Source organism: Rhinolophus ferrumequinum (assembly GCF_004115265.2).
Source record: "Rhinolophus ferrumequinum isolate MPI-CBG mRhiFer1 chromosome 5 unlocalized genomic scaffold, mRhiFer1_v1.p scaffold_110_arrow_ctg1, whole genome shotgun sequence".
NCBI lineage: Eukaryota > Metazoa > Chordata > Mammalia > Chiroptera > Rhinolophidae > Rhinolophus > Rhinolophus ferrumequinum.
In genome coordinates this window covers 11,511,814-11,525,981 of record NW_022680355.1, presented here as the reverse complement: position 1 = coordinate 11,525,981, position 14,168 = coordinate 11,511,814, and the positions used below count along the sequence as shown (strand labels likewise).

The following is a 14,168-nucleotide window of genomic DNA, read 5'->3' as shown; positions in this document are numbered from 1 at the left end:
CAAGTATTTTTCCTTATTATTCATATTTCCTCTCTATTAGCTTATTAAATATTCATTTAAAAACTTCTTTTAGTGAATGCACTAGAAATGGCAACATTCAAACTTGACTCATTGCATCCACTATGCGTTAGTGTTCTTCCCATTCCTGGACAATGAAAAGACCACAGGATATGTCATCTACTGTACTCCTGACTTCGGTGCATTGTCACCTTGTATTTTAATGCCATCCCTATTTTAAACCCCATAAGACATTCTTATTCTTGTTTTTTAAACAGTGGATGTTTGCTTAAACTTCCCCTCAGACTTACTCTCATTCCTTCTTGCATCACCATATTTCCACCAGGCATCATTTTCCTTTAGACAGAATAACTCCTGTAACTGTTTTTTTAAAGTGGATTGGGATCAAGAAGGAATATCTGCCTTTTCTTCCTCAAAAAGTGAGATCACCTGAGCTAATGATTGAAATAACTCTGAGGACTGCGAGCATTAATTAAATGTGATCTTGAGGCACATTTAGTCATCTCTGTCTTAGTCATCTGTGTCTCTCAGTGTCAGGCATAGATCAGGCACTCAATATTTATTAGATTGAAAAGCACCAGGAGATGATCTTACTTCCTACCTTATTTAAATCACATCCATCTGACTTTAACTTCTTATGTTCCTCCTTGATTTCCCCTTAAAATTATTTTGAATCTTTACATATCCTCTAGTATTCCACGGGACAGTCTCTCCTTTCCAAAGCCATTTATTATTTTGCACCTTCTCTCCATGACTCTTATCTTCTAGAAGACTTTGCTTCTTCAGTCTCCCTCTTATGTTTTTGTCTCCGTTTCCCCATTGACTATTTTTCTTCTCCCTTCTTATATGTCGAGGTCCCTCATTCAAAAAATCAACTCCAGGGCCGGCCAGTGGCTCAGGCGTTTGGAGCTCCGTGCTCCAAACGCCGAAGGCTGCCAGTTCAATTCCCACATGGGCCAGTGGGCTCTCAACCACAAGGTTGCTGGTTCCATTCCTCCACTCCCGCAAGGGGTGGTGGGCTCCGCCCCCTGCAACTAACAACGGCAATTGGACCTAGAGCTGAGCTTCGCCCTCCACAACTAGGACTGAAAGGACAACAACTTGACTTGGAAAAAGTCCTGGAAGTACACACTGTTCCCCAATAAACTCCTGTTCCCCTTCCCCAATAAAATATTAAAAAAAAAAACAAAACAGAAAAATCCTTGTTTATAAAACAAAAACAAAAAATCAACTCCCTTTTCTGGATTCTATTACTCTTGTAAAATATTGTCACATCTTTATAGTCCATCCAACTTTTTAAAAGAATATTTGTTTGATTCTTACACCTCCTCTTCTGCTCACTCTTAAGTCTTTGTGATTTGGTGTCTTCCCTCCCTCCGCCCCCTCCATTCTATTGAAACTGTTATCTTAGAGATCGTTGACCATCCCTGATTTATCAACACAATGACCTCCTCAGCCTTCAGATTTTTTTTACCTTAAACCTTTGGTAATGCATTTTTCTTGAACCTTTTCCTTTGCCTCCTGTGGTTCTCCACATTTAACATCTCCACAGATTCCTTTTCTCCATTCCCTGCCCCTAATGGAGATACCCTTGGTCCTCTCCTCTGGCCTTTATTTGTTTTATTCAAAACCACATTAGCTCTTCGTGGGTGACTGTGAAAACTCTATGTTTCCTTCTCTCTTGAGTTTTGTACTGGAATTTTCACCTATATGCTGGACCTGTCCTCCCAGATGTTTTGCCTACATTTAAATTTAACTTCTTCCAAGAACTTATCATTTTCCTTAAAAAAAAAGAAATAAAAGCTGTTCTTTCTTTGGTGTTCTTACTTGTTTATTTATGTCATCATGTCCCCACTTTAAGCAGATTCTAAGCAACACCCTCATTGTCGACTGTTCTCTGCATAGAATTAAGTCCTGTCAATTCTGCTTCTGTAATGTTTCCAGAATCCCTTTTCTTCCCATTGATGCCATCCTAGCTCAGGTCATCAAATTCTGTCCCTGTAATTAGCACACTAGTGTCTAAATTCTTTTCTGCCTTTTACTTTGTCTTCCTGATCCATCCTACTCATTACTCTGTGACCGAATGTTCCGAAGGGATTATTCTGCTCCCGATACAAAGCTTCAGTGATTCCCCATTGTCTTGTCATTATGTGTAATCTGCTGCACACTTTAAAACTCCATCCTCTACTTTGCTGTCCTGCATTCTAGTCAGATGCGACTCTCACCATTTCCCAGCACAGATTCTTCTCTCTGTCCTCTGCCTTTTGCTCCTTCTCACTTCTGTCTCTCTTCTTTCCTCTGACCAGGAGACGAAATTCCTACTACAATCCTGTTCAGATGTCACCTGTTCCAGTAGCCTCTTGGGCCTCTTCTCCCGTGCACCTCTTTGGGTTTAGCAGCACAGTCTGTGTGGTCCATTTCCTCCCACCTGAGTATTCGGGGGTGGTTGAAATCTCTCACTATATCGAAAGCATTGTAGTAAATACTCAGTGATGAAAATTTTTTTCCATGTGCATGTCCAACACAGTGCTTTGAACTTTTATTAGGCTTTTACCAAGTATTTAAATTTTTTCTTTAATGTAGATGTATTATTTCTCTCTTCAGACACTGGAGGGCACTGGTGAAATGCTTTAAATAACTGCTCAGTTCACATGAGTTTTGGTGTTCTGGAGAGAAATTGTGTGTGTGTGTGTTTGCATGTGTGTGCATTCACACACTCAGAAAAGACTATTTACAAGTTTGTCTTTTTAAAAATTAATAATCTACTAAAATTAAAAAACCTAATTGTTTCTAAAACTTTTAAATTCAGCTTATGAACCTTATTATTTTGAAATCTAGCAAATTTAAATAATCACTTTTAAGGGGAATATTCATGGATTTTTGGTCCCCTTTGCAATCTTAGATAAACATTCTTAAATATTTTATATTGCCTTTATAAATTTAATATATTTTATTTTAAGGATTTTAATGGACAAATTTTCTCAAGGACCTTATTCAGGTCTGTGCTTACTTTTCTTTTGGGTTTGTTCTTTTCGTCTCAATTTCTAGTAGTTCTTTATATATTTGACTAATAAGCCATGTGTCTTTTATATGAGTGGCAAACATTTTCCCAAATATGTTTTTCATTTGTGTTTTGACTTTGCGGCTGCTGCTGGTGGCAGCGTTAGCTGCTGGTGTGTGTGTCTTTTGGTTATTTTACCATGCGGAAGTCCATGTTACAGATTTATGACTTACCACCATGCAGGAGTGGAACCACAGCCCCTCTCTGGGAATCTGGCCTTCAGGCTTTGCTGCCAGAGGCCGTCAGAGTTCTTGCTGATATCCATTGTTTGTGGATTTTACTCATGGGAAACCCTCTGTCTCTGAACTCCTATATTCTTTACACACTAATTGCTATCACTTTGCACTTCCTCACTTATATATACCCTGGCAGAATTTGCTTCTTTTCGGATTTTGGTTTTGTCTACTCACGTAGGTGTTGACTCATGGACTTGCCTCACGTATCAGTGCCTCCCGGCTGCCCAGCTTCGTGCTGGGCAGTTACTGTGGGTTCAGTGGGCACCAGTTAAAGGCCATGGAGGACGCGAGGTGTACCAAGAGGGATAACGGAAAATTCCCTCTCCTGTCTAGCCCAGGTACCATCCTGGCAGCAGACCCCTGGATGTGCCCCTTGCGTGGGACCAGGCCATAGAGATGGCTCTAGATTGAAAGATGGCTGAGAGTCCTGCCAGCTTGGACTTTCCCAGGCTCTTTACTCCCTCTAAGACATCCAAGAACCATTCATGTCCTGGGAGAGATGGGGAATCAACTCACATGTACCCTCCCTCTTATGCCTGTCCAGAGGTTTGGAGGCAGCTGGCTGAAGGAAGAGAAACTGAGACGAGCCAGGGGTTCAAGAAGCCACTGGTTTTAATGGGGGTGAGAGGGTAGGGAAGGGACCGGGTGGTAGGATGGTAAGCAGTGCGTCCGCTCGCTTCCCAGCCTTGGCTGGGGCTGGTGTGCATACAGGACAGGAGCCCCGAACTCCCTCTTAGGCATGCGGGCCTCAGGGAGGCGTGTGGGGAAGGAGAAAGGAGACACAGAGCACAGGGAGAGACATTAATGGCCTGGGAGCGGTGAAGGTGGGACAATACTGCATGTCTGTGTCTATGTTCAGAAGACGCGAAAGCTGGGCTGGAGGCAGGAAAGGATCCGAGGGATTAGCAGTGAAGCAGCCTGTAACACTGGACTGTCCACAGAATACAAACTGGTCGGGTGGGCACAGCCTCACCCTCCACCCTGACCTCTGTCGTCCGTGTCCGTGAGGGGCTGCCCTCCTGCCGGCCTCGCTTCTACTTCTTCCGCCCAATCTGTGCCATCAGGTGGGCGTTGGCCGCTGCCTTGGCTCGCAAGTTCTTGGCCTTGGCGATGTTGAAGAGGATGTTCATGATGTTGGTGGGGACGTCAAGGGACAGAGTGAGCTTGGAGCGCCGGTCACTCTTGGTCTTGTCCTGGGACAGCCTCCGCCTGAGCTGCGCTGGGGGCAGGTACTTGTACCGGGGCCTTCCAGCTTCACTGCCACCCCCAGGGAGGGTCCTTTTGTTCTTGACCTCTTCCTCGTCCTCTCCTGAGGACAGGTCTTGGCTGGGCAGGTAGGGGAACCCTCTCTTGCTCAGCAGGGGTGCATCCTCCAGCTGGCTGTTCTTAGCCTCAGACAGGGCCATGTTGATGCAGCGGAAGATGGACTCCGCTTTGTCCAACTTATGGGCGAGGCCCAGCCTGGGGGCCCCTAGAAGCAGCAGCAGCAGCAGCAGGAAGTGGGCTGGCACCAGCATCTCTCCCTGTGCGGGAAAGGAGGGAAGTGGGAAGGGGTGTGTCGGGGCTCAGGGCTCAGAAGGACACGGGTTCAAATCCTGCAGGGCTTTGTTTATGTTCTACGACAGTGCTTCTCAAAGTGTGGTCTTGGGACCTGCAACAGCATCTGGGCCTTTGCAGGGTTTGCAAGGTGAAAGGAAAGAAACTCTACAAAGAAAAGACGTCCTTTGCTCCTCACTAAAGTCTAATTCCTAAGCAAGTTTCCCCTTTTCCATTCTTTGGGAACTTTGGCTGTCACCTCTAGTGAAACAGCACAAGTGTTTATGTCTCCCTGTTACCTGTTGGGTAAGGCTCTATGTCTATACTTTTCCCATTTGGATTCCTGAAACTCAACCATTCTTTAGGGTGTTTACAGCAGTACCTTCTCTGGATGCTTTAAAGATACTCATTTACTTCTGAGAACTGTGACAGATTCTCGTCCTAGGAACCTGGGCTAGCTGGAAATTCAGAGTACCTACGTGGGGGGAGGGGGAGGGTGGGGCAGTGGGTGGGAGAGTGTGTGTGGGGGGTGGCAATTCCACAGCTTTGCCCAGGCTGGAGAAGGCAGTTAGTCCCCATTTACTCAGTTTGTCTGCAAACACTGGGAAGAAGTTGAATTTAAAAAATGAAGAATTTTATAAAGCAGCGGCTACAGAATCTAGGGGACATTTAAGCATTTCAAAAGGAATAGTAATGAGTGTAAGAGTGATCTGTTTTCTTTTTGCAGGCTCGTGGAAGTGTTTGTGTGACACACACATGCACACATACACACCTGTAAGGAAATCACCGTCAAAGTGAGCAGGGAGGGTTTATAACCGAAGGGCTCTTCCCCTGAGGAGGGAGGAACACCAGGAAAAGTTGACATGTTACGGTAACACTGGTCATTGGCAGTGTTCATATTACTGCTGTATTATTTAATCCATTCTCAGAAGTGGGGTGTGTGTGTGTGTGTGTGTGTGTGTGTGTGTGTGTGTGTTTGCTAGATTGCTATGTTTGAGGAAAAAATTGCAAAGAGGATTTCTCAGAAATTTGGGTATCAAATATCCATCTTTATGATCCCTCCACTTCACTGGCGGTACCTCATCATTGCAGATATCTGTCTCCTTCCGCTAGTGTAGCAAGGGGCAAAGGACTCTGGGCTTTGAGGGCAGAAGACCTGGGTTTGAAACTTCCCTCATTGCCTTGGGTGAATCTCTTAACCTCTCAGTGGCCATGTCCTAAAAAGGAGGCATTACCTGCCTCACAGGTATATTGACAGAATGAAGGGAGATGAAAAGGTAAGAGATGCTGGCATATGAAACCCATAAATGCAGGCATCCTCCTGCTCCTGCAGGCGGTGGGGAACCTCCTGTAGTTTCTATCTCTGTCCCTCCCTTCCTCCCCCAGCCCCTGTCCCCATTTGTAAACTATTACTGAGGGCAGCTTTTCACATTTACAAGTGAATTCTGTTTAGAAAAATGGATTTGTAAGAACCCATTCTGTCTCTGATCTGTTACGTTTTGCAAAGCAGGTGTCTCTGTACCAACAAAGAGGATCATTTTGCCCCCTAAGAAACTTCCCCATGGTCTCTTTGGGGCCATTTCTCTTTATTTCAAGCACTGTGGTGTTCAACACTGTCTCCCAGCTCTCATCTCTCACCCATGTCCAGTCCCCAGCACCTCCTGCCTAATTTAGGGCAAATATATTTATTCTTCATAAAGAAGTCCCCAACCAAAATCTTACCGAGAGTGGACTTCCCTCTGGAGTGGAGATGCTCAGGGATGCAGGCACAGCTTCAGGACCAGGAGGTCTGCCCTGGGACCATCCCCCTGAACTTCTGTCTCTGCTGGGGTCGCCGGCTCCTTTTCTTGTATTGTTTCCTCTCTATGGAGACCGCTCCACTCCCTCGTGAGTATATAAAAGTGATAGATCACAGGGTGGGTCGTAATTCCAGACGTAGTGTCTACCCTAGGATGCAATTTTGTTTAAAATACAAGCAGAACCAGCTGTCCGCGTCATGGAGATGACAGGCACTCTATCCTTGACCCCTCCCACCGGTCTTCCCTCCCAGCCCTCCCCACCTCCCCCTTCCCCTTCTGCCCTAGCAACTTGCTTCATTGATAAAAAGAAAAAACACCGTTAAACTGAGAGGCAGTTTCTTTGAAGGGTTTTATTACTGATTTTAGTGCTTACTAATTTCAGCCTTCCTACATCCCCAGCCCCCTAACCCACCTTTTGGAAATCTAGACTCAGGACCTGCTTTGAAGGTAGAGAAGGAGGCTTGAAGGTCACCTGTTGTCTTGTAATTCTTGTGGGTTCTGACATGCAGTGTTTTCTCAGAAAGCTCAATATATCTGTCTTCTCAAAGGGCTCTCGAAGGGGCAGACACAATGCACCTAGAGCTTTTGATGGGAAAGCACTTGAATTCTACCCATTTATTCATCCAGCCTGCCAACACTTTGGTGTACCTGCTGAGTGCCAGGTATGGCCAGGCCCTCAGGAATTCAAGGAATAAGTTGCTGCCCATGTTCTTACAGGGCATGTGCAGTTTAGAAAGATATGTAAACACAGAGCAAATGCCACAGCACCGAAGGGAGTATCCCTGTCCTGGGGACTCAAGACAGGTGACTTATGCCCCTAGAGGAGATCAGAGGGTTTCAGACAGAAAGGAGGTTTGGATGGAGAGAACCAACACAACGAGAGGGGCTGGTGGGCAGCAAGGGGGGTGGGAGATAGGCAGGCCACAGGGCTTGGGAGGCTGGTGCACACTGGCAAGTACTCTAAAGGTGGGCTAGGGGGTTTGGATTTTATTTTAAATGTAATTAAACCAAGTGACCCCTTATTTCACAGATGAGGACACTGAGGTTATGGAAGAAGTGACTTGCCAGAGATCACACAGGCACTTGGTGACAAAGTCAGTGTGAGAATCCGGGTCCCACGTGGGCCTCCAGCTCTTTTCACATCCACCTGGAACCTCGGGCTTAACCGTCCCCTCTGAAGGGCCACGCAAGACCCATGGTCTCTCCAGGCCTTCCTCCTAGACCACAATCCCCATCCTGGGCACTCCTCTCCCTTGAAATTCCTCCAGATGACGAGGTAAGTGGACTTCTGGAGTTATCGGAACTCTTTAGTGCTCACACCCGTTGTGTGGAACAAATGGAAGATCTTTGTCAAGAGGGGCTCCAAGCCCCCTGCAGTTTCAGCCTTCATCACAGATGTGAGGAATTGGACCTCACGCCTACTTTTTCTTCCAGAGCTGTCTGCTGGGACTCTTGAGATTACTGGACACACGAAACTAGGAGATCTAATCAAAATTCATTCATTCATTCATTCATTCATTCATACATATATTCTAGTCCTTGGCAGCTTCCTTCCCACCCCCCATTTCAGATAAATAGGCAGTGATGGAATTTGTGTAGGTTGAGGGTAATAATTGCAAAAATGAGTTTAACTCCCTTTGCTGCCTTTCTGAGCTCTGGAGTACCCGGGAGGCAGTCCTGCGAAGATACCAACCCCAACCATTGGTATTCCCGGGGGGGGGGGTTTCTCAACCTCAGCACTGTTGACATTTGAGGCCAGATACAGCTGTGGGGGGCTGTCCTGAGCATTGTAGGCTGTTTAGCAGCATCCCTCTACCTATTAGATGCCAGTAGCACATCCTCCTCTGCCCAGCTGTGACAACGAAAAACGTCTTCAGATATGTGCCCTGGGTACAAAAATTGCCCCAGTTGGGAACCACTGCCCTAGAGTATGGGATTTAGACAGAGACAATAGGGGCACTAGTTAGCTCAGTTGCTTAGAGCACATGCTCTTAACAAGGTTGCCAGTTCAATTCCCACACGGGATAGTGGGCTGCGCCCCCTGCAACTAGATTGTAAATGGTGACTGGACTTGGAGCTGAGTTACGCCCTCCACAACTAGACTGAAGGACAACGACTTGACTTGGAGCTGATGGGCCCTGGAGAAACACACTGCCCCCAATAAAATTTTTTTTTAAAAGAAAAGAAAAAAAGAAAGAGACAATAAACACTGACTTCTTTTCTTACCAATCTGCCCTGTCTCTTCTCACCTTCCTAGAAAACTTACTCACCCTCCCCACCCCACACCCGATGCCAAAGCTCCACAGGACTCAGCATCTTGGTGTTGGGGGCTATTCGCTAAGCCCACCATGCCCTCCTCCAGACAGGCGGGCCCACGGGTTCCCACTGGCCTATCTTGGGTCGGCCTTGGGATTGGCCTATGCTCCCAGAAGCTTCCGCATGGAGTAGTCAGGATTCCCCACAGGATCCTCACAGACCTGGGTGGTGAGGAAGGGGGCTGTCCTAAAGGTACTTGTGATTGAAACCTCAAGAAGTAGCCTATTTGCTTTGCAACTCAAAACATCTTCTAGCTGCATTTGGTGGAGGGTTGGAGACGGTGTTGGACAGAAACAGGATGATTGGTGAGCAAAAATTCCCAGGGTGTCATTTCCAGTAAACGATCGTTTATTTCCCTTCTCGCCCTCACTGAAGTGTGCGTGTAGCATTCTGCTCTGCTTGCTCTTTTTCTGGCCATGTGAGCCACTGGTATCTTCTGTGGATTCAGCATAGAAAGGTTGTTCAGGGATGTAAATATTCTGTAGAGAATATGGAGGGCCAGGGTGGGAAGAAAAAAGCTGATCAGAAATGAATGGCTTATATTTATAAAACTAATTTCTCCAAAGTGCTCAAAGCACTTTCATATAACGTATTTTCTCAACCTTTGAGCTAAGCCATAAAAGAGAAAGAGAGGAAAAGGAATTAGGGAACTGTACGAACACTTGATTTATAAGAAAGAGGTTTTGTCTTGGTGTCAGCAAAGAGAGTTTGCACTTCTGTTGCTAGCTTGGCTGTTTGGCAGGGTCTGTCACTTAGATTCTCTGCTCCTGTTTCTGGTTTTATGAAAGATAGATTAGTGTACCTTCCCTATAATTCTAACAAGGTTGATGTCAAAATAGTATTCGTAAGAAATCGATCAAGGTTTACCTGGACACAGAACATTATTATTGTCCTTATTTTTCAATTCTCCCCTTGTTTTCTCTTACTGGTTTTTAGTTTACTTGACTCCTTGGCTGTTGAAGAGTGTGTATGAATTTCCCACTGTGTTTGTGGGTTTGTAAATTTCCTTAAGTCTGTCCATTTTCGCATCATATGTTTGGAGTGCTGGGTGCATACAAATGGTCCTTTACCTCATTTGTTGCTTTTGTAGAAGTTTTAAAGAGTTTCCATTTTTTTGGTCACTAGAGAAAACTTGTGTCCTCTGAGTGGATCTGTTGGTAGTGATCATTTTATCTACACAGCAAGTAAACAGAGCACTGTGATTGCGCCCAAGTGGGAAGGTGGCAATGGGACAGTCATGCACTGTAAACCCCTTGATGCCAAATAACACTTTGTGTCTTACAGTCTGATTTACCTGATGTCAAAATAGCTATTTCAGTTTTCCGTTGGTTAACGTTGGCTTGGTGAGTTTTTCCAGTCTTTTCTGTGTCAAAATTCTTTTGTAAATGGTATATATTTAAATTTGAAAAATCTAATCTAATAATCTCTGTTTTAAGAAGGCCTTTGACACATTTATACTAATAGTGATTAGTGATGTATTTGCATTATTTTCTGCCCTATTACATTGTGCTTTCTATTTGCCCCGTTTTGTTTTTTTCTGTTTATTCCTGTTTTTCCTTTTCTGTATTCTGCAGGATTGACTAATTCTTCATTTTCAGGTTTTCCTCTATCAGCTTATAATATAATCATTTAAAACTACACTTTTCCCTCTAAGCACTGCTTTCGCTGCATCCCACAAAAAAATGAGCAGAGCCCACGAGTAACCAGGGGAAATTGTTCTGGTCTGTCGGGTGGGGGAGTCCCTTCTTTTGGCTCATGTTTCTCCTGCCATGTTATGACTAACACTTAGTAGTTCTGCAGTAATAGCGTCCCCATTACACTACAGCCGTGTCCAGTCCTTTCTGATAGAGGCTGTCCAACACTTCCTCTCCAGACCTATCAGAAATTGTTTACACGGGACTTTGCATCCACCTTGAAACCAGCAGCCATGGAAACAGGTAGGGAAAGTTCCAGCATGTCGCCATGCCCAGGTGCACTGATGAGTCATCAGATCTTTTACGGTCCTCTCTAATGGACTTTCAGTGGCTGATTGATTCACAGAGCAAAGCTCCTAGGGGCCACGGGTGAGAGGCAGCTGTCTCCATCAGGGCCACAAGAAAAAGAATCAAAAGCTTTCTGTTTCCCTCCAGGATAGGGGAGGACATGTGCCTTCTTGGATAGCCTTGCATGTCTGTCCCACTGCCACCTTCCCAAACTTGGGCGCAATCACAGTGCTCTATTTACTTGATGTGTAGATAAAATGATCACTACTAACAGATCCACTCAGAGGACATGTTTTCTCTAGTGACAAAAAAAATGTAAACTCTTTTTAAAACTCCTACACATGCAACAGACTGGGCATGTTGCCAGACAGAGGTCCAGGTTTGTGAGTTCTCCACCGTTCTCCATGGAGACACAAAGTCAGGAGTAACGGAGGCCAAAGTGACAACAGTTCTTCCAAGTGCAATAAACTCACCTTTACCACTCCGTCTCTTCTAGCTGCCTCCCCTACCACTGTGTTTTGGAGGCTCTATGTACGCGCCTGCAGGTTAATCAGGTACAATGCTCAATCAATCAATAAAAATAAAACCAGTATTTCTGATCTGCTGTGAATTTGAATCCATTTCTCTTGGCAAGCTTAGGCTTTGGAACTGGCTATGGTCTATTCCTATATTTGTCTGTTTGTCTGCAAGCAGCCTGAGGCTGAGATTTTTCTAGCCCTGAATCCCCAGGGACAGGTACAACTTACACAGTGGCTGAACATTAATAGAGACTCAGTAAGTGAAGTGGATTCTCCGTATTCAAGGCAGTTGTGGTCTGTACAGTTTCGTGAACAGTGAATTAGCAAATACTACATCATTGCTCCTAGGAATTAGGTTTCTGTGAGTCTCTGGTCACATTTTCAACAACTGCTCACTACGTTATTTTATGTGTGATTCTGTTTAAAGAAAACTTAATATATATTATTGACTCGTTAACATTGAACTCATGGCTGACAGCTCTGTAACTCATGCTTGAATGAAGCTCATCTAACACACATATTTTCTTCATAGGGCACATCACAGCTTTCTTGCACTTAGGAACAATACACGGCACTTCAGGGGCCACTTTCAACAGTGAAATCACCAACAAAAAGCACAAAAATGCAAAACACAGTAAATGTGTTGGGTGACTCAAAATTTTCACCACTCTGTATGTACGCATGTCCCTCAATGACGGTGAAAGTGTCGCAAGTATTAATTTTGGAGTTACAGATAAACTGTAAAAAGTGTTTTGCTTTCTTTCGTGAGATGGCCAGTCAGGTGCAGACACAAAAGGAGACAGAGGAGGGGCTCAGGAAATAATGGTTTATTACACTCATGGTGCTGGAGACAGGAGGCCTGCCCACCACACAGGGCCACGTGGGGAAGCCCCAGGCTGGTCCGGAGGCAGACACCCGCCCCAGGGAGAGCCTCAGTCACAGTTTCACTGGGGTTTCTGCAGGAAAGGCACAGCAAAGCAGGGTAAAGAGCTTAGGACTGGCTAGTTTGAATAATTTCAGCTGGTTTGGGCTCTAAGAGTGGTCCCTAGTGGCCAGGCAGCTGGCCTTGGGATGATTAACGCAGAAGAATATTGCCTCCTGAGGTGCATGGACCAGATAGAGGAGGGCTGGCTCCAGATTGATTAGTCTGCAGATAGATTGCTCCTGGCTGGGCCCTGTGCTGTCTCTAAGAATTGGCTCGCCCCAGGAGAAGAATCTAAAACATCATTATTTACAGAAAATTTATATATACATATAAATGTATATATAATGTATATACATATATATATAATATTGTAATACGTTACAATATTATATATACAATACAGTAAGCAAGTTGTATAATTGTATTAGGGAATCTGTGAATAATGAAGGTCAATTGTATGTGATGAATGAATGAATGAATGAATGAATGAAAACAGGAAATCAGAAGCTATGATCGAAGATTTTTCTTTTGTAACACCAAGTTCCCTTTATCTTTCTGCTTCTCTCCTAGTACAATAGAAAGAACAGAAGAGATATAAGAACTTCTGATTTGGGCAAAATAACAGAATGCGATCATCTAAACCCTCCAACCATGAGCACATAGAAATTCTGGATAAAAATACATCATTTTTAAATGCATTTCTGAATTTGCAAGGAAAAAGGAGGTGGAGAGTATCCTCCACTGCCAGGACATGAGGGAACTAAAAATCAAAGTTAGAAGCACATCAACTCATGGGGGAAGATTACTGCTCCTGGTTTTAGGGACATTGGTTTTAACATCCACCTGGGATCAGAGGAGAGGACCTTGTGCCTGTGTAGGTTAGTTGTTAGAACTGAGACCCCTGCAAACAGCACTCTACAGGGGCACAACCTCCCTGAGATAAATCAATGTGGAAATGAAAATTTTAAAATGCCTTGAATGCAAAATTGGCTCCTTGTAAAAACTGAATAATGGATTGGTGAAATTAAGACATTTGGTTTGGAATGGTAGAACTTTCTTCCTCCATGATTTGGAAGGCTGGGCTATCTAGTCAACTCCCCTGGGCTTGTATAACGAGAATTCCTTATCACAACTTTTCTAAGAAAAGTTTGCTCTGATGTAGCTCTCTCTGTCCTGTGTGGTGGCAACTAGGCACATGTGGTTATCAAGCACTTGAAACGTGATCAATCTAAATTGAGATGGTTCTGAGTGTGACACACTTGGTTTCAAAGACTCAATACAAAACAATGTAAATTTCTCATTAATCATTTTTAAAATCCTTCTATGTTGAAACGATAGTATTTTGGATATACTGGGTTAAGTAAAAATACATTATTCAAATGGATTTGACTTATTTCTTTTTACTTTTAAAAAATTTGGCGATTGAACAAGTTAGAATTACATATAACGTTGTCACATTATATTTCTACTGGACAGTGTTGTTCTAGATTAAATAATGTCCTATTGGGAAAGTCAAAACTGTGCCATGAAAAGACCTTGCACTTTGAAATCAGACGCGTCTGATTTTACAAACTGGCTCTGCTAGATTTTAATGTGGATGATCTTTGGCCAGTGTTTTCGAGTTTCGGGCCTCAGATTCTTCATCAACAAAAGTGAGGATAATCATACACGCCATGTTAGGTTGTTGTGAGAATTAAGTGAGGTAGTGTTTCTTATCACCTAGCCCAGTACCTAGCCTAAGAAAGGTGCTTAACGGGATGTAAATCCCTCCCTTCCT

General features: G+C 44.2%; 2 protein-coding genes across 2 annotated transcripts in view; one reads left to right on the top strand and one right to left on the bottom strand.

Annotated features, from left to right (window-relative positions):
• Positions 1-4,349: 4,349 nt before the first annotated feature.
• Positions 4,350-4,832, bottom strand: UCN3 (urocortin 3). Its single transcript, XM_033100498.1, has one exon. It carries the CDS (start codon positions 4,830-4,832, stop codon positions 4,350-4,352), a length of 483 nt encoding a protein of 160 aa, XP_032956389.1.
• Positions 4,833-7,705: 2,873 nt separating this feature from the next.
• The window catches only part of LOC117019087 (aldo-keto reductase family 1 member C15-like), a 53,790-nt gene continuing 47,327 nt past the window's right edge, over positions 7,706-14,168 (top strand). Inside the window, exon 1 of the mRNA XM_033100499.1 lies at positions 7,706-7,926. The gene's annotated coding sequence lies outside the window, so the exon portion shown is untranslated. The remainder of the gene's footprint in view (positions 7,927-14,168) is intronic.

What these genes read in the sequence shown, in the direction of transcription:
- UCN3 (XM_033100498.1), bottom strand. Translation starts at nt 4,832, where the DNA reads ATGCTGGTGCCAGCCCACTTCCTGCTGCTGCTGCTGCTGCTTCTAGGG.